Source organism: Meles meles, chromosome 20 (assembly GCF_922984935.1).
Source record: "Meles meles chromosome 20, mMelMel3.1 paternal haplotype, whole genome shotgun sequence".
Taxonomy (NCBI): Eukaryota; Metazoa; Chordata; class Mammalia; order Carnivora; family Mustelidae; genus Meles; species Meles meles.
The window spans coordinates 16,247,228-16,265,381 of NC_060085.1; the positions used below are offsets into that span (position 1 = coordinate 16,247,228).

Sequence of the window (18,154 nt, forward strand, 5' to 3'; positions counted from 1 at the left end):
TAAATGGATCAGTCCACTGCCCTCTAGCCTCCCAAGTTTTCTGAAGAGAAACGGGCCTGTAGTCCTATTGAAAATTCTTTGTATATAATATTTTTTTTTACTTCTTGTTGCTTTTAAGATCCTCTCTGTCTTTCAGTAATTTGAATAGAATGTGTTTGGTGTGAGTTTCTTTTATCATACTTGGAACTGGGTGAGCTTCTTGGATTTGAAGATTTATGTCTTTCATCAAATTCAGGAAGTTTGGGGACTTTTTTTTTTTTCCTTTAAAAAAAGACCTCTAGCCTTTCTCTCTCTCTTTGCCTTCTGGGACTCCCAGAATGGGTGTTTGTCCCCTGGTGATGTCCCAGACATCTCCAGGGCTCTGCTCACTTTTCCTTATGCATTTTTCTTTTGTTCCTCAGACTTGGCTAGTTCATTCGTCTCATCTAGAAGTGGGCTGATTTGATTTTCTTCCTGCACAAATGTGCTCTTGAAACTCTGCTAGTGAATGTTTAATTTCTGTTTGGTACTTTTCAGCTCCAGACTTACTCTTTAGTTCCTTTGAATGATTTTTGTTTGTTTGCTGTAATCCTATTTTGTTCATAACCATTTTCCTGCTTTCCTTTTGTACCCTGTGTTTTCCTTTAGCTCTGAGGATATTTAAGACACTTGTTTTTTTAAAACCCTTTTTCTGATAAGTCTTCTGCGGGGATGGTTTCTGTCAGTTCATGCTTCTCAATGGAATAAGCCTTGTTTACCTGTCTTTTGTTATGCCTTGGTATTTTTGTTGTTGAAAATCAGGCACTGGGTGGTTATGATACGGTAACTCTGAAGTCACATTCTCCCTTCCCTGGATTTTATGGTGTTTTTGTTTCGATTGTTGAAGGCTGTAGTAATCCATTTGTTTTCAGATGTTTCCCAGCCATTTTTGTAAAGGCTCCCTTGTTTATGCTCAATGAAGCCTCTGTTCTTTGAGCTCATGTTCAACTAATGTTTTGACAGAGATTTCTTTGAATGCCAGGAACCAAAACAGACAAAGGCAAAAACCAAAAAAGAGAGAACAGCCCTATCTCTGAGCCTCTGCAGATGGTTCTGTGCTGGAGCAGTTCTTCTCTGGGTGGCCAGGCTAGCCCGAGCATACCACTCAGCCTGAGGGCAGGGCTCCAGGTCTTCTCAGGAGCTTCCAGACATGCCTCTTGCCTGGGTGTACATGTGGCATTCTAGAATCCTCCTTACATGTGGCTGCTTCTGAATGTCCTCATTTCCCAGAGTATCACCCTGGCTTCTCCTATAGCCTCTAGATGGTTTGTTCTATGTTTCCTGAGATCCCTTGCTCTAGGTGGCTGTTGGTTTGTAGTCCTCTTGTGGCGTGTATGAGCCATGTCCATGTCGTGCCCTGCTCGTGTTCAGAGTTGTGCAAGGCAGAGACAGACAAACCCATCCTTCAGGTCAGAACAAAACATAGGCAATAACTTGCAGATAAGGTCTGGGGCCCTCTCTCTGGTTTGAGGAGGTGACCGGAGAACCTGGTTGTGGCTTAGGACTGAGACCATCACTGCCCCAGGGACTGGGTGGGGTAAGGGCAAGTAAAAATGTCACAGAACTGTCCTACAGTTTTGAAGATAGCTTTTTTTTTTCAGTCGGGCATTTGCTTCATTGCTTTAAACCTTTGATTGTTTTCCAGAGCTCCTACGAAGTTGGCTCAGATAGCTTCTGTTGTTTTCAGTGTTTCTGTGCAAGAACAAGAGCTTGGAGCTTCCTGGTCCACCATTTTGCTGATGTCGCTTGCTCCTTTTAAAGGAACTTAAAGCTGTGGTGTTTCTCATCTTTTACAGGTGAATCAGAAGGGCTCAGAAAAACCACTTGAACAGGCGTTTGCAACAATGGTGTCTTCCTTGGGCAGTGGAATGATCAGGTACCTCCCTCCAAATCAGGTCTTTTCAGACTAGATGTGCGCTTACATATCCGGGGTCCCTCCTCACCCACGGGCATCCGTTCCCACACCCCCAGTGGATGCCCGAAACCACACATGGTCCTGAAGCCTACGTTTACCATGATTTTCCTTAGACACACATACCTATGATAAAGTTTAATACATAATGTTGGCCCAGTAGCAGATAAACTGATAATAGAATAATAACAATAATAATAGAATAATTAAAACAATATACTGTAGGAAGAGCTGTGCGAATGTGGTCTCTCTCAAATTACCTTGCCGTACTGTAGTTGTGTGTGTTGTGATGATGTAAGGGGCTAGGTGCCCATGTGATGAAGAAAGTCCAGTGACGTGGGCACCGTGATGGAGCGTCAGGCCACTGGCAGCCTGACTGCATGTTGGGAGACCGACTGCTTTCAGACCATAGTTGACTGGGAGCTAAAGCTGTGGGAGGTGAAACTGTGGATAAGGGGAGACTACTGTATACACCAGTACGTAGATCTCACTAGACATATGGTGCCCCCCACTTTCCAGAAGTCTGTGTCACACTGCTTTGCTTTTACAAAAGACCCACATTGCCTCCTGTTGTCGCCAACCGAAAGAAAGCCAAAGACGATTTTTCACTTTTTTTTTTAAGATTTTATTTATTTATTGACACAGAGAGAGAGATCACAAGTAGGCAGAGAGGCAGGCAGAGAGAGGGGGAAGCAGGCTCCGCACTGAACAGAGAGCCTGATGTGGGGCATGATCCCAGGACCCTGAGAATCATGACCCGAGCCAAAAGCAGAAGCTTAACCCACTGAGCCACCCAGGTGCCCCTGATTTTTCACTATTTTTGAGAAGGTCATTATCAAGCTGATGGAGGGGGAGGTCTTTGTAAGAGCAGAGTGACCTGTGGCATGAGGCAGACGTTTGGACAGCAGGGGGCGCTCTTTGTTTATGTTACGTTAGCTCATGAAAAGTTCCATTGGAATACTCCACCTTCCGGTAGTAGTGGAGTCCTGAATTATAGCTCAGCTTCCCCCGAGCACTACTAGATCAAAGCATGATTCTGTTGGCATGAAATTTCTCTCTGACACAGTTACATTGCCCAATAACTTCTTAAGGGTCAGATTTTAATTTGAATTTTGTGAAAGTTTAGTCCCTGATCAAAATCTCCTCTGTGAGGCTGTGTGTCGCGTGGCCACATGGTCATGAATTTGGGTTCCTCGTGATCATTTGGTGTGATCTCTGTGGTCCTGACCCCCACATGAGCTGGAGAAGTTTACACTGGCGTGGAGGCCTTGTCAGGAGCGACAGATTGGCCTCTGTACGTCACCAGGCTGTACTTGCAGACTCTGCGTGGCCTTGTCAAAAGAGGGGAATCCTAAAACATCCCACAGCTGCCCTGTGGAAAGGTGCGAGGTCATGAGTCAGCCCGTTTGGAGTTTGCTACAGCAGGAAACTGGGCAGGAGGTGAGGTGCTGTGGTAGGAAGTGGTCATAGGCACGGGGGGGAAACTTTCCATAGAAATAGTTTGGGGTTATTTAGGGAGAAATTTTTTTAACCTATGAGAGATTTTAGGCATCCACAAAAATAGAATGATATAATGAACCTTTGGGGAAGAATCTAAGTGTCTTTCCTCCAACTCAAAAGCTCTAGCAAATTCATCAGATCCCCACTCCATGCATACTTCTGCTTTCTCACAGTGGAACTTTCTTAAACACTCTTTGGAGGACTTAGAGGAACTCAGAATATACCTTAGACCTGAAAAATGAGAATCTCTGGGTTTGGGGTCCAGCGTGCATACTCTGAGAGCACTTTGTCTGCTGGCTGCTGTGTACGCCCTTGTGAAGGTCCTCTGTCTGCCCCCGGGGCTTCCCGAGACACACTTGTCTCAGAGTCGTCTTGGGTTGTAGCAGCCGCTGACTTCGAGAACGTGCAGTGTCAGTCAGGGTCTAGAGTTAATGCCCTTGGTGTTTCCTGGAGCTTGGAGGCCACACACAGCCCTCACCTAGAGAGTGAAGACCCAGAGCTGTTGTCATTTCCCTTCTGTGAGCTCGAAAGACCACTAGACAGAGGAGCATATTAAAGAAGTATATTTTTTATTTTAGTAAATAATTTTTGATTTCTTAATTTAGTACGTCCATATTCTAGAAGGCAGGGGGGAGATTAGTCTGTTGGTTAAAGGGAAATTAAATGGTACACTTATTGTCATGTTTCAGATATGGATTGATTCACTTTTTAGTGGTTCAGTGGTTGTTACTTTGAGTAAATTAAGTGAATGACCAGAAGGAGAAAGGTCGTGTGGTTGCGCTTCTGAGGAATGTGAGCCTCTTAGCAATGGGAAGTTTTCCTTTTGGGAACTGAATGAGAAAATGAGCCGTGTAAGCTGACGTGTCTCTGAGCATTTCTTCCTAGAACTCGAAAAGAAGCAGAACTGCTTAACTGTTGGGGTCAGAAGCAAAATAATATATTTATAGTCCTGCATTGCCAAAATGTAACTCCACAGTTCACTCTTAGGAGATACCAGTGTGATTTTAGAATCACACAGATTTAGAATGTCGCTAAGAATCCCAACACATTTAGGTGCTGGCTAGCTGCTTACGTCCTTCAAGCCAGTCTAAGGCTGTCGCTTCTGTGGGAGTACCCCAAAGTGACTGTACCTCTGTCACGCTTGTGGGAGTGGCTTCTTGGAAGAGCTTGCCCCACTCCAGCTTCACCAGCTCTAGCCTCGGGGTTCTCTAACCTCTGCTTTCTTACTGATTTTTAAGGAGACCGTTCTCACCTCATCAGTGAGATAACCATTAAGGTGGCAGGAGCTACTGGACCTGCTTAGAAGCCCACACCCTCCTGATGCTCCTTCGGTCTGTCGGAGCCGCGGGAGTGATGTGGGGAGCGACACGAGGGCAGATGCCTTCTCTGAATTTCACTGTGTAGGCCAGAGCTCGCTGTCCTTCTAGTCCTCCTAGGTATGACCTGACCTGGTTCCTGACTCCCTTGACTTTCAGGAATGGGTTCATGATTTTCTTTTCCCCCCGCTCTCAGTTGGCAACATTTTCCAGCTCATGGTAGGACACCTTCACTGTCAGATGTGTTCTGACCTTCAGAATGGACCTGTTAAATACCAGATAGCTCAAAGCAGTTAACTAACCCATTGCCGATGGGCAGGAAGAGTCCCTCTGCCGCATCCGTGTGAGATGTACACATAGTGCCAAAGACAGCGGATGTTTTGGTTTGTTAAAGAAGGCGATGGACAGTAAGTGACCAGAGTGGGGGCCATGCTTCCTCGGTGCATCTGACAAACCCCAATACAGATCTGACATTTGGCAAGTCCTCCTCGCACTGATTTGAGTTTGACCCTTTTGAACATTTAACCGATTTGAAAAATAATAAAAAGGGACCTTGGGGTCCCTGAGGGTAGGGAATATACCCTGGTTATTCATTTGGCTACGGCTCCTTTATATTATATACCCGATTACCGTACTGGAGTTCACTTCTGCTTTGTGCTGGGCTTCTTCTCTATTCCTGTCTCAGGGCATGTAGAAGACCATGTGAAGAGAGAGAGAGAGAGAGAGTGTGTGTGTGTGTGTGTGTGTGTGTGTGTGTGTAAACCCCACACGCAGTGAAGAAGAAATCCGTATGCTCAAACAGAGGCAAATCAGCTTATGAGTGTGGTAGTAGAAGGAAAGTGACTACTCTTTGGTCAGTTTCTCCATATTTTTCTTTTGGTAGATATGTTGCCTTCGACTTCCATAAAGAATGTAAAAATATGAGATGGGATCGACTAAGTATTCTCGTGGATCAGGTAGCAGAAATACAGGATGAACTAAGGTAAGCTATATCATTCCCCCGTGGAGGAATATTTTTAAATTCTTAAAAGCAACCCAAAGCCAGGTATTTTCACGTTTTTCGAATCAGCTGCCTCCTATTTACAAAGCTTTACCTAATTGAAGTTCATGTACTAGTATTTTTATATTCAGTTGTTCTCACTGAGCATTCTGTCGTAGATCTCTGATTTCGTCTCTGTAGGGATGGTATTTGATGGCTTTTCTGTGTCATAATACAGGTTCAGTTAAGTGTTCTTTTTCATACTAAGCTTCTGGCTTGTTTTCTTTCCTCTTCCTACCACAAAAGATTGAGCCGCAGTGAATCACTCTGGGCATGTATATTCTTACTTCTGTGAAAATTATTTCCTAAAATAGATTCTTGAGAGTAGGATTAATGGTTCAAAGGGTCTGAATAACTTTATGGTACTTTCCATGCGTGTTTACCGTGTTATTTACCACGTTGGCTCCCGGGTTTGTGGTCGCCTCTGCACATGTCTTCACTTCCTCTAAAGCCAGAAGAAGTCGTGTTGTTCTGCCTGTGTGTAGTTCTATCCCTGGCAACCCACGGGCACTTTTTCATGTTAGTTGCACAGTAACATAGTAGAGCTTTTTCCCTAGGCATTTCTGTTTTTAGAAATAATATTTTGTGCATATTAAGTAGTAGACTAGGGTTAGTTAAATCTGCTCTTTTCCTACGAGGTTTTGTCCGGAGCAGCTAGTGAATGGGGACTGACTGACTTTGTTACTGGGCTAGAGTGACACCAGCTGGACTTGGGACACTGTCGGGGGGTGGGGGGCTCCTTTGGTTTGTCCCTTAATTGCTGCCATGCAAGAGTGTGAGAAAGGAGGATTGACCCCAGGATCTCTCTCCCTCCCCACCCGCTGTGTTCCATGGGACAGTGGAGCTTTCACCAGTGACCTGCACATGACCTCTCTGCACATTTTTCCCAGGGGTTTTTGGGGAAGTGGAAAGAATCTGGGCTTCGGGGTTTTACACATCTCATTTTGAAATTTGCTGCTTTTTTAAAAAAAAGATTTATATGTATTAGCACACGAGAGCAGGAGCAGAGGGAGAGGGACAAGCAGACTCCCCGCTGAGCATGGAGCCTGACTTGGGGCTCTGTCTCATGACCCTGAGCTCATGACCTGAGCCCAGGTCAATGGTCAGGTGCTTAACTGACTGAGCCACCCACAAATCCCCAAAATCTGTGAGCTTCTTCTTAGCTGTGTGACCCAGGGGCGAGTTAGTTACCTTCAAACCTTGGTTTCTCCATTTGCAAAGTGGAGATAATATTACCACCTTATAGGCTCCATGTACAGTTGAAGAAGTAATATTTGTAAAATACCTAGTATGTATTTTTGAGGTCCCCATGGGGTGCCCTGCACTCACGGCCACAAACGTACTACACACACCAGCTCCAGATGAGCCTCACCAACTCTGCGTGACCCTCATCTAGATTTTTAGCCTTGGCACTTTCTTGGGGGCCCGCCCTTTTAAGGTCATGATTTTTATTTGGCCCCTGGTAAATCTCTTGTGTTTCCCTGCCCATTTTGATTTTGGGGAGTGATTGCAGTGAAACTACTATTACCTGCTGTTCGTGGCGTGCTCTGTCCCGTGAGCTCTGCTGAGCACTTGCACATGGTGCATGACCTTATTCCAACCTTGGGGCAGTGCCGCCTCAGGTTTGTGGATGAAAACTTCGGTTCAGCGAGATGAGGGTGATGATTTGAAGTTACCCAGCTGCTAAGTTGCCCCAGGAGCTAAGGCTCGGGGCCTTGGCTTTTCTCCGCCAGAGGGTGTGTTGTCCGGTTTTTTAGTTCATAGAATTATCTGGGGAAATGTTAAAAATTAACAAAACACAGAAACCAGTGACCATGGTTGCCTCCAGTGCAGACACCTGAGTGGTGAAGGGGAGAAAGGAAACCTGATTTTTCAAATACCCTGTTGAATCTTTTCAACTTTGTAGTATTTGCATGTATTGACCCATTTTAAGAAAGGGTTTAAAAGTGTTCTTTTTTTTTTTTTTTTTTTTTTAAAGATTTTATTTATTTATTTGACAGACAGAGATCACAAGTAGGTGGAGAGGCAGGCAGAGAGAGGAAGGGAAGCAGGCTCCCCGCTGAGCAGAGAGCCCGATGTGGGGCTCGATCCCAGGACCCTGGGATCATGACCTGAGCCGAAGGCAGCGGCTTAATCCACTGAGCCACCCAGGCGCCCCTAAAAGTGTTCTTAATGCACAATTTCTAGCCCTTCCATGCTTCAGAGACTCTGACTTGAATTCATCTCAAGGCCAAGTGTGTTCATTTCTGGCAAACAGCTCAGGGAATTCTGATACGGACTGTGTAGGGTCATGCTTCGAGAAATCTCGATATACGGGGCGAGGATGAACAGCTGTGGCAGAGGGGGTCCTGCTTCTGGCCTCAGCTCTTCCAACTTCTCTTCGACTCTCCGGTCATCCCGCACCCCTGGGCCACGCGCTTCCCGTCCAACCTTTGACTGTGCCGGTTTCTCTGATGTTCCGACGGGAGCCGTGACGTGAGAGGTGGTTGTCAGTACGTCAGACTGACTGTGGTATGAGGGTGTTTATACAAATATGTTGTAGTTATTTTCTAGTGGATGCGGCCGGCATGGTGGTGACGAGCCAGGAGGGCGTGTTCCGCAGCAACTGCATGGACTGTCTGGACAGAACCAATGTGATCCAGAGCCTTCTGGCGCGCCGCTCGCTGCAGGCCCAGCTCCAGGTGCGCACGCCCTATCTCTTCTCGGTCTGCAGTAGAGCCCAAAATAAAAGAAGGCATCCTTAAAAATCTTAATAAGAACCATTACAGAAGCAAAGGACAGAAAACATTCACAGTGCTGCCCACACTGACCCAGCTTTTGTGTTTTTGTCTTCCCGTCCATAGGTGTACACGTCTCCATACCTGTGGTCAGCGTATGTGTACGCAGTTTGGGGGCTTTTTTTTTTTTTAAAGATTTTATTTATTTATTTATTTATTTATTTGACAGAGCGAGAGAGAGATCACAAGTAGGCAGAGAGGCAGGCAGAGAGAGAGGAGGAAGCAGGCTCCCCACTGAGCAGAGAACCCGATGCGGGGCTCGATCCCAGGACCCTGAGATCATGACCTGAGCCAAAAGCAGAGGCATTAACCCACTGAGCCACCCAGGCGCCCCTTAAAGATTTTATGTTTAAGTAATCTCTCCATCCATCACAGGGCTTGAACTTACGACCCTGAGATCAAGAGCTGCATGCTCCACCGACCGAGCCAGCCAGACGCCCATTTCCAGAGTTTTAATTCTGCCTTTTCCTGCAGGATTTTGAGGAGCCATAGTTGTTTTAAGAGTTGCACTTACTAAGTTGCTATGTTTTTGGCTTATAAATTGTACTGTAGAGACCAAATCTGCACACGTTAGTATTAACGTGAATTCTTCCTTTGGGTTATCGGCTGGAAGTGGAATTTACTGCGTTAAAGAGAATACACTTTCTAAGAGGGTCGTAGCAGTCCCCCCGACACCAGCGAGCACGATAAGTGAGTCCATTTCATCAAACTCTGGCCCGCTGAGCTGTTTTTATTTAAAACTTTCTTTCCTTTTAGCACAGAGTAGCACCTCAGGGTGGTTTTCGTGTGCATCTGTTTTATCACTGGCTAGCAGTACTGACCTTCAGGTGAGAAGTTTCCAGCACAACTTTGCTTTACCACCAAGACTGGGCTGTTGAGAAGAGGAGCTATAAATATTTTCTTGTGTTTATCCTTGGAATTAAAAACGTAAAGCCCGGATTTCCAGGTCACATTGGCCTTTATCACGGGGGGCGCACAAAACGCCCGCCAGATGGTTTCTTGCCTGAATGCTAACCTTTGTTTATGACAGTTCAGCTTTGTTTAGGATCATTTTGTGACACCAGGAAGCCATTACGGAGGTAGAACACCTCCTTTAAAATGAAGTGCCCTTGACTCCTAAGCAGCCCAGGCCAAACGAGCGCTTTCCCGGCTTGAGCGCGCTCTAGTTCGTGTTGTAGCCGTCCTCCTCGTGCTGTGGGACTGACGTCAGGGTATATTTTGTAATGGAAATGATAGTAGCAAAAAAATCCTGAATGGTTTCCCAGCCCAGTAAACAAAAGCCTATTGAACCGGGTTGTGTAATCTATACTTAACTCTTCCACAGGCTGAATGTGCTGTTGTAACATCTGAGCAACCTTCTGAGAGTCTTGGGGTGTTGGTGCCAGCTGGTGGGGGGCCTCCAGCCGTGCCCTCCCCCGCCAGCTGGGGGTCACCACGGGGGTTCCTGCACTGTCTGGGTGGGAGTGTGGCTCTGAGGTAGAGATCGTGAGCTGTCACCTGAGGTGCACAGGGACGATGGGGACTCTGAGGTGGTTGAGGTCCAAGATGAGGACCCAGGCTGGGGCTCCTAATCTGTGCCCAGTGACCCCTGAAGGGGAGTCTGCAGGGGGATTCAGCGTGTCCAGGAGTCCTGAGGTCATGTGCAAGGGGTGCCGTGTGTGTGCATTTTGTGGGGAGGTGGCTGTGGGCATGTGGCCTGAGGCCCCAGGAGGGGTGGGTCTGGGGCTGAGGGAAGCCTGGGGCCAGGCGTGGTAGGGACGCTGGAGGGTGGAGGCAGTGAGAGGTTAGGGGGTGGCCGGGAAGGAGGAGGTGACGGTTGGGGTCCTACCACCGCTCTCCTTTTGGCCCCTCTGTTCCTGTGGGGCTGGGGCACAAGGTGGGCGCAGGGGGAGGAGTCCTCAGGGGAGGCCGTGGTGAGCTGCTGCCCCCCCGCCCGCTGTGTCATAGGCAAGGACTGCATCTCCCGCCTGCAGCCAGGGACCGAGTGTTACCGTGTGGGACTGTCTGCTCTGGTCCTGAATCACGCGTGCTGCAATCGGTCACACTTGCGTGTGGTGTGCTTCTTATTCCAGAGACTAGGAGTTCTGCATGTGGGACAGAAGCTTGAAGAACAAAATGAATTTGAGAAGATCTACAAAAACGGTAGGTAATTTCCTTGATAGAGGCAAAGTTACTCAAATGGTGAAATAAATTAATAGTTTGGATTTAGGAACGCTAGTTGTCACATAAATCACTGCCCGTTGACTTCTCCGTGTTTTCACAGCCTGGGCTGACAATGCAAATGCTTGTGCCAAGCAGTACGCGGGCACCGGTGCCTTGAAGACGGACTTCACCAGGCAAGCCATGCTTTTCTAGTAGCGCTGCAGGTCCACAGGCCTCGCGTCCCATCAGGAAGCCCCAGCAGCCTTTGGACTGCCGCAGAGCCCCAGGGACTGGGGTCACAGTGGTCAAGTCAGGCTTGCTGGGAGGGGAGGCCCAGGTGCTGGAGGGTTCCAAGCCTCCGTGGGTGGTTACACTGTGTGGGAGGCACCCAAGGCCCCACAACCCCTCCCGGAGCTCGCGGTGCACCCGGATCGCTGTGGTTCCTGGTGGGGCTGAGGATCTGAACCTCGGGGAAGCAGCTAGGTGTTGCCCCTGCGGCTTCCCAGGACTGGACTGGTCAGGGAGAGGTCAAGGCACTGGGGATTTGTTACAGGTGCAGGTCTTTCTCTGCCATAGGGATTCCCTGGGAGCAAACTAGGATTCGTAGTCTCTGCTGCGTTCTGACCACCTAATCTGGGCTGGGTGTTTCTCTTCACATTTCTTACCTTTGCAGCTGGCCCCCGAGTGTTTCTCTTGTTGTGCCTAATAATAGGTAATATTTTAGAAGAAGAATGTGTATTTCTTGGACCCGCTAGAGGTTTCCTTTGTGAAGTATCTCCTTTGTACCTTCAGGGCTGATTTTTAAAATCTTTGTAACTCACTGATCTCCATACCCCGTACTTACTGGCCACAAAACCGTGGGAGAATTTAATATATAGATCTGTAACTCAGAATTCACGTCTTTTAACCAGAACCGGGAAGAGAACCCAGCTGGGACTTCTGATGGACGGCTGGAACTCTCTGATACGGTATTACAAGAACAACTTCTCGGACGGCTTTAGGCAGGTGGGTTTGTGTTTGGTGCTCATGTTTGTGCCTTGGGTGGTCCTGTCTTTGTATTTTTCTTGAGTAATGGAATTACATCACACTGAAAGTTACTGATTTTCTTCCTCTGTTCTAGGATTCCATAGACTTATTTCTTGGGAACTACTCAGTGGATGAATTAGAATCTCATAGTCCTTTAAGTGTTCCACGGGATTTGAAATTCCTGGCTGTAAGAAACCTTTGTTTTTCAAGCCTTTTTTTTTTTTTTTTTTTAAAGATTGATTTATTTGAGAGAGTGTGTGCAAGCAGCTATGGGGAGGGGCAGAGGGAGAGCGAGAGAGACTCTCAAACAGACCACCCCGCAGATCATGGAGCCCGACTCAGGGCTCGATCCCATGACCTGAAAAAATGACCTGAGCTGAAATCAAGAGCCGGATGCTTAACCGACTGCACCAAGTAGATGCCCCCGTTTTTCAAGTTTTTAAAAGCATTATGTCTGAAGGTGTAGATGGTGCCGACTCCCCTTGATTGAAAACTTCATACTGTTTTCAATCATAGTTGTTCTAAATGGACTGTAAAAACTTCGTGTCCCCAAGGAGAAGATGAGGGAAAGGAGGGAAACAACTGTGGGGCGTTTGTTTTCTGCTACACTTCATTGTCTTGCTATGCGAGAACACGTGAGCAAAAGGGAGCCTGGGGAGCATGGAAGGTTTCTCGTTTCTAGAAAACCCCACTCCCCGTCACGATCAGGGGTTGCTGGGGCCCAGTAACATGGAAGGCAAGAGTGTGTTTCTGACACTTCTCTCCTTTTTGACTCCTCTGCTCACCAGACTTTGCAGGAGCCCCTCTGAGGTCCCATCCAGTGGACAGTTTCCCCGAATGGAGCTGGCTGGCTCCCGGCCTCTCACATGGGCAGCCCCCCTCACTTAGCCCTCCCGGGTGTGGACCAGAGCCAGGCTTCTTCAGATGTGTCCTAATCAGTCTGAAGACTGGGGCAGCTGTGATTGAACCCCACCAAATAATGATGTTTTGTTGGGAAAAGATATTGTGTGTATCAGGTTGCAGAAGGGTTTTATTCTTTTCCAAGCTCAGCTGACTTCACAGCCTTCGAGTAGTGTTCTTAAGTGATGGCGTGTCTCTTCATTTTTCTTTTCAGTTGCCTATTATCATGGTTGTTGCCTTCTCCATGTGCATTATCTGTTTGCTGATGGCCGGTAAGTCTGCTCTTCTTCACAGCCTCACCCTGAGTTCTGAGAACGCGCCACTTCCTTGTGCGGCGCCTTGAGATGGCGAGTTCACACGGCATTTGCTGTTTCCCTGTTAAATTTTGTGAGCAGAGTGAGCAGGTGTGATTAGTCCTTAGATGTGACAGGAGGAAGAACATAGGCTCACAAATACTGATAATCGTCCTTTTGTTTTTTGTTTTTGTTTGTTTTTTTAATACTCTTTTTTAAAATTATTTTTAAAATTTTTAATAAACATATAATGTATTTTTATCCCCAGGGGTACAGGTCTGTGAATCGCCAGGCTTACACAGTTCACAGCACTCACCATAGCACATACCCTCCCCAGTGTCCACAACCCAGCCACCCTCTCCCGACCCCCTTCCCCTGGCAACCCTTAGTTGTTTTTTGTTTTTTTTTTACCTAACGTTTAAACTTTTCGTTTCTTACCTCTCAAGTGATACATAAGAATTATAGAAAATACAGTTAGGCAAGAAAGAGGAAAACATTATTCATTATCCTGACTTCTAGAGATGAGCTAACTACTCTTAACATTTTGACGTTTTAATCTTTGTAGTGTGTGGGATTTTTTTTTCACAAGTGAGATACACATTTTTTTTTTTAAGATTTTACTCATTTACTTGACAGAGATCACAGAAGCTGGCAGAGAGAGAGGAGGAAACAGGCCCCCTGCCGAGCAGAGAGCCCGATGCAGGGCTCGATCCCAGGACCCTGGAATCATGACCTGAGTGGAAGGCAGAGGCTTTAACCCACTGAGCCACCCAGCCGTCCCTGAGATACACATTTTTTGTAATGTTTTCGCTGAGCAATAAAAGCATTTCCCCGTGTTCTTTACTTGTAATGGCTGCATTAAAATCCATTTATGGATATATATTTATTTAACCAGCCACCTGTTATTGCACAAAGAAATGCTGTTAGTAGAGGAACATACTACTTACCATCAAATTTTAGTAGGTTGAGGGGCGCCTGGGTGGTGCAGTCAGTTAAGCATCTCTTGATTTCAGCTCAGCTCATGATCTCAGGGTCTTGAGATCGAGCCCCACACCTGGCTCCATGCTGAGCACAGAACCTGCTTAAGATTCTTTCTCTCCCCGTCTCAAAAAAAAAAATTTTTTTTTTTTTTTTAGTAGATTGATAAGAACTTGTGTTAACAAGGTCTTCACTGTTTTTCTGTTTTTCTCTCAGTATTTTCCTGTGTTACTGAGCTAATAAGCATTTAGGATAAAAGTGTCTGCATTAAGTACTTCCCAGGGCTGTGGGCTAGGAGTCTGAGTTGGCTGTGTTGTGCACTAGGGGCTGTCTTGTCTGAGCCCCATCCATTGGCCGGGCCCCATTCCCATGCGCCCCTCTCACCATGACCCTTTTTTCTCCCACATGGACCTTACCCCCTTTTCATCTCCATAGCATTGTGTCCCTTTCTTACAGCACTTTGTCTTCTGACCGCATGAGCACCTGGGGATCTCTTCTTCGGAGGTGGTGTCCCTCTCCGGTGTCCCCAGCATCCCCTGTGTGTACTTCTCCTTGCGTGTCATGATTTGCCTACTTGTTTGTCTTTCCCACTGGATGAGCAACTCTCTGAGGGCAGAGACCATGTCTTTCTCATAGTTTTGTCTCCAGTGTCCAGGATATAGTAAGCCCTCGGCACAGGTTTGCTGAGCTAGGGACCCTTAACCCCACCCGCCATGCGCATTCTGGAGAGGAAGCTCCCGTGGCTTCCTGTTGGTCTCTGGAACCCTGTAATCCCCGGGAATTCAGCATTGTAGACAGTCACCACATGGGGAAGGAGCCATCCTGTTGTTACTCTAGGGCAGCAGTTAGCAAACATTTTTTGTAAAGGGCAAGATAATAACTAGTTTAGACTTCCCAAACTGCCTATCATCTCTGTTGCCATTGTTTGTTTTTACAACTCTTTAAAAATGTAAAAACTATTCTTAGCTCTGAGTACAAAACAGGCTGAGGGGCCCTAGAGCACAGGCAGAGCTGTGTGACCTAACTTGGGTCCTGGGTCCAGTTCGGGGCCAGGAAGGAAGAGGACAGGGCCAGCCAGCACCTGCCGCCACGATTCCTCTGAGGCCCACGCTCATCACTCCCCCGACTCCCTGACTTCTTTAAAACACTGTCTAACGGATGCCGTTTTCTGAGAGCCTGTGTCCTGTTGAATTCGTTTCGTTACTTCGATCTGTTCTGTATTTTCTTGACTTCCCTTTGGAGCCTCTGGAGAGGCAGGCAAGTCAAAAGACAGAGAGCTCAGCCTGAACAGGTGGACAGTTCCTTTGGGGGATGGTCCCCGGTGGGGCTTGTGAGGGACTGCCTTTCTTTTTTATCAGAGAAGAATTTTAAAACTCAAAGGTAGTGAACATTAGTGCTCACATAAATTTGTGGGTTTTTTTTAAAGATTTTATTTATTTATTTGAGGAGAGAGAGAGAGAGAGCTTGAGGAGGGAGAGGGTCAGAGGGAGAAACAGACTCCCCACTAAGCAGGGAGCCCTATGGGGGACTCGATCCTGGGACTCCAGGATCATGACCAGAGCCGAAGGGAATCACTCAACCAACTGAGCCACCCAGGTACCCCTGCGTGTGTTTTTAAGCACAAAGAGATGGATGCGACCTCTCCTGTCAGTTCATCGCCGTGAAGTGATGAGCCCTGCGATGTTTAGACAGGAACAGGATAGTGTCTGAGTAGCCTGTACTTCAGGTTTTTAGAGAGTGGGGGATGAGGGTGTTGTGAACTCCCACAGCTGATGAGGAAGGAGCCTGGAGCCTGTTCTCCCCTGGCGAGCGCCCCCACCATCTACTGCTCCGTGGGGCTCCCCATCTGTGGCTCCGGCCGGTCCTGTCGCAGGAGAAAAGCAGCACTCGGTTCAACTCGGCAAGGAGTAGGGCAAAGTAGATCTTTTCCCGCGGCTGCTAACCTTCCTGAACTCTAGATGTTGCAAAAGTGCCCATCAGGAGTGTTGTGTGCAATAGGTCATTAAAATCTGTTACTGAGTTTTATCTTATACGCTTTCATACAGAGCTTTTCTGAAGCGTGTGTTTTGTGAAGTTAGTTTTTGTGTAGGCATTTTGATTGTGGCGAATGTATTACTGATAGCTTCTTGTAAGAGGAAAGTACCTGATCTTAAAGTAGACAATCTTTCGTGTGATACCACACAGTTTAGTCAGGTGGCTCTCATGCTGTGGCCTCTGGGCCAGTGGCCTTGACATGATTTGGGAACTTGTTAGAAATTCAGAATCTTGGGGGCCCCCCCCAGCCCCCAACCTCCCAAGTCAGACTCTCTGGGCTTGCCCAGCAGCTGATGTCTTACCCAGCTCTGGAAAGGATTCTGATGCCGGCCAAGTTCAAGATCCAGTCGTTCAAACCTTAATTGAGAGGTGGTTGTATTTTTCCTGTAGATGTGCTGATCAACTTTGATGTTTTCAAGCTTAAACTTTAAATTGTAATGTTTAAACACTAGACTTTAATGTTGCTAAGCAGCTGAAAGCTGGATCTGGGATCCCATTTATTCGTTAGAGACAGAGCGCGTTCGAGTGGGGGAGGGGCAGAGGGGGAGGGAGAAGCAGACTCCCCGCTGAACGGGGAGCCCGAGATCATGACCTGAGCCAAAGGCAGATGCTCGACCTTTTGAGCCACCTGGGCGCCCCTCAATAAAATGATTTTTATTTACCAACTCTTTGTTTTTAAAAAATTTTTTTCCTATTTTTTATTTTAAAAGATTATTTATTTGGGAGAGAGGGAGTGTGAGAGAGTGCACAAGCAGGGGGAGTGGGAGAGGGAGAATCAGGCTCCCCACCGAGCAGGGAGCCTGAAGTGGGGCTTGGTCCCAGGACCCTGGGATCATGGTCTGAGCTAAAGGCAGACACTCAACTGACTGAGCCACCCAGGTGCCCCAATTCTTTGATTTTTTTATATCAACAGGTGACACTTGGACAGAAACACTGGCCTACGTGCTCTTCTGGGGAGTTGCAAGCATTGGAACATTTTTCATTATTCTTTACAACGGCAAGGATTTTGTTGATGCTCCCAGATTGGTCCAGAAAGAAAAGATGGACTGAATTTGTGTCTGTGGAAAGCGGCTTGGCTTGGAAGATTCCATTATGCAGAACTGGAGTCTTTACTGACCCGCTTTCCACATGGGCCCAAGGTCTTTCGAAAGCCTTTCTCCAGAAGCCTGCCCTGTGCTCCGTTTGAGGGGAGGACCTACAATCGGCCCAGAGTTCCTGCCTTGACCATCTCTTCACTACTGGGACGGCTCTAGTAATAATTGGAAGCTCTTCTGTAATTAAAAGGTAACCTGAATCCAGCTCCAGGAACGGAAGGAATCTGTTCCTTGTCGATTTAATCAACTCTTGCTGAATAAGTAATATATTTAAGAGATCTAGCTTCTTTCCGTATTTAAAATGGTAAAATTATTTTTCTAGCTCAGTTTCCTTATTGTCACTGTAAAGGCGGTTCCTGTTCGCCAGCAGACTTCCCCACACATCTTTGGACTTTTCTTAAAAGGTGAATAATGAGCTAACGCACCTCTGTTCACGCAGCGTGAGTCTCTCGCAGATGTCAGGTAGTTAGCCGGGGAAGTCCGTGACCTCCCGGTCGGGTGGAGGGGAGCCAGGCCTGGCGTTCCGGTGGAGTTTCGGTTGGGCCGCCCTGTGAGTCCAGCTTGAACTTGAGTGTAAAGAGGAGGACGTTCCGATAGACTTTATCTTTTTTAAAAGGTGTAAATGAAATCAAAGAATGTAAAGTCTGTGTCTTATGCTAAAGGTCCAAAGCCACCTCTGTTTTAAGGATTTACCCCAACGTGGAGAAGCCCCTCGGTAGGCCAGCTTCTCCCTCCTGGCTGTGTTGCTCCCCCCGGGCCCGTTCATCGAGCCATGTGAGCCTCGGGGAGACTCTTGGCGGGACGTGGTGTTGCCCTTGGAGGCAGCAGCTGCTTTCCACGCATGGCACCATCAACCCTTCTCACTCCGGAAAGGTTTGTGTCAATAAGTGTGTCTGAAATTTCGTGCTTCCACATAGTTGGAGTTCTCCAAATCAAGGACCAACTTCAATGTTTATTTATGTGCAAAAACAAGCCTGAAAAATATGCTTTAGAAGCTGTGCATAGTTCTGATTATAAGTTGGACTGTGTATTCAAACTGTAATTATGAGGTTTAAATATTAGAAAAGTGTGTAGGGTAGTATTCTTGCCACTGTTTTAAAACCGTTCGATTAAATCCTGCTACGA

General features: G+C 47.1%; 1 protein-coding gene across 2 annotated transcripts in view; it reads left to right on the forward strand.

Annotated features, from left to right (window-relative positions):
• The window catches only part of SACM1L (SAC1 like phosphatidylinositide phosphatase), a 61,228-nt gene extending 43,074 nt beyond the window's left edge, over window positions 1-18,154 (forward strand). For both annotated transcript variants that reach the window (XM_045991618.1, XM_045991619.1), the window contains 9 exons: window positions 1,815-1,894; window positions 5,630-5,728; window positions 8,328-8,466; window positions 10,635-10,704; window positions 10,826-10,898; window positions 11,616-11,709; window positions 11,825-11,917; window positions 12,845-12,902; window positions 16,849-18,154. In XM_045991618.1, coding sequence (XP_045847574.1) covers window positions 1,815-1,894; window positions 5,630-5,728; window positions 8,328-8,466; window positions 10,635-10,704; window positions 10,826-10,898; window positions 11,616-11,709; window positions 11,825-11,917; window positions 12,845-12,902; window positions 16,849-16,985 — 843 coding nt within the window. In that variant the 3' untranslated portion in view covers window positions 16,986-18,154. The remainder of the gene's footprint in view (window positions 1-1,814; window positions 1,895-5,629; window positions 5,729-8,327; window positions 8,467-10,634; window positions 10,705-10,825; window positions 10,899-11,615; window positions 11,710-11,824; window positions 11,918-12,844; window positions 12,903-16,848) is intronic.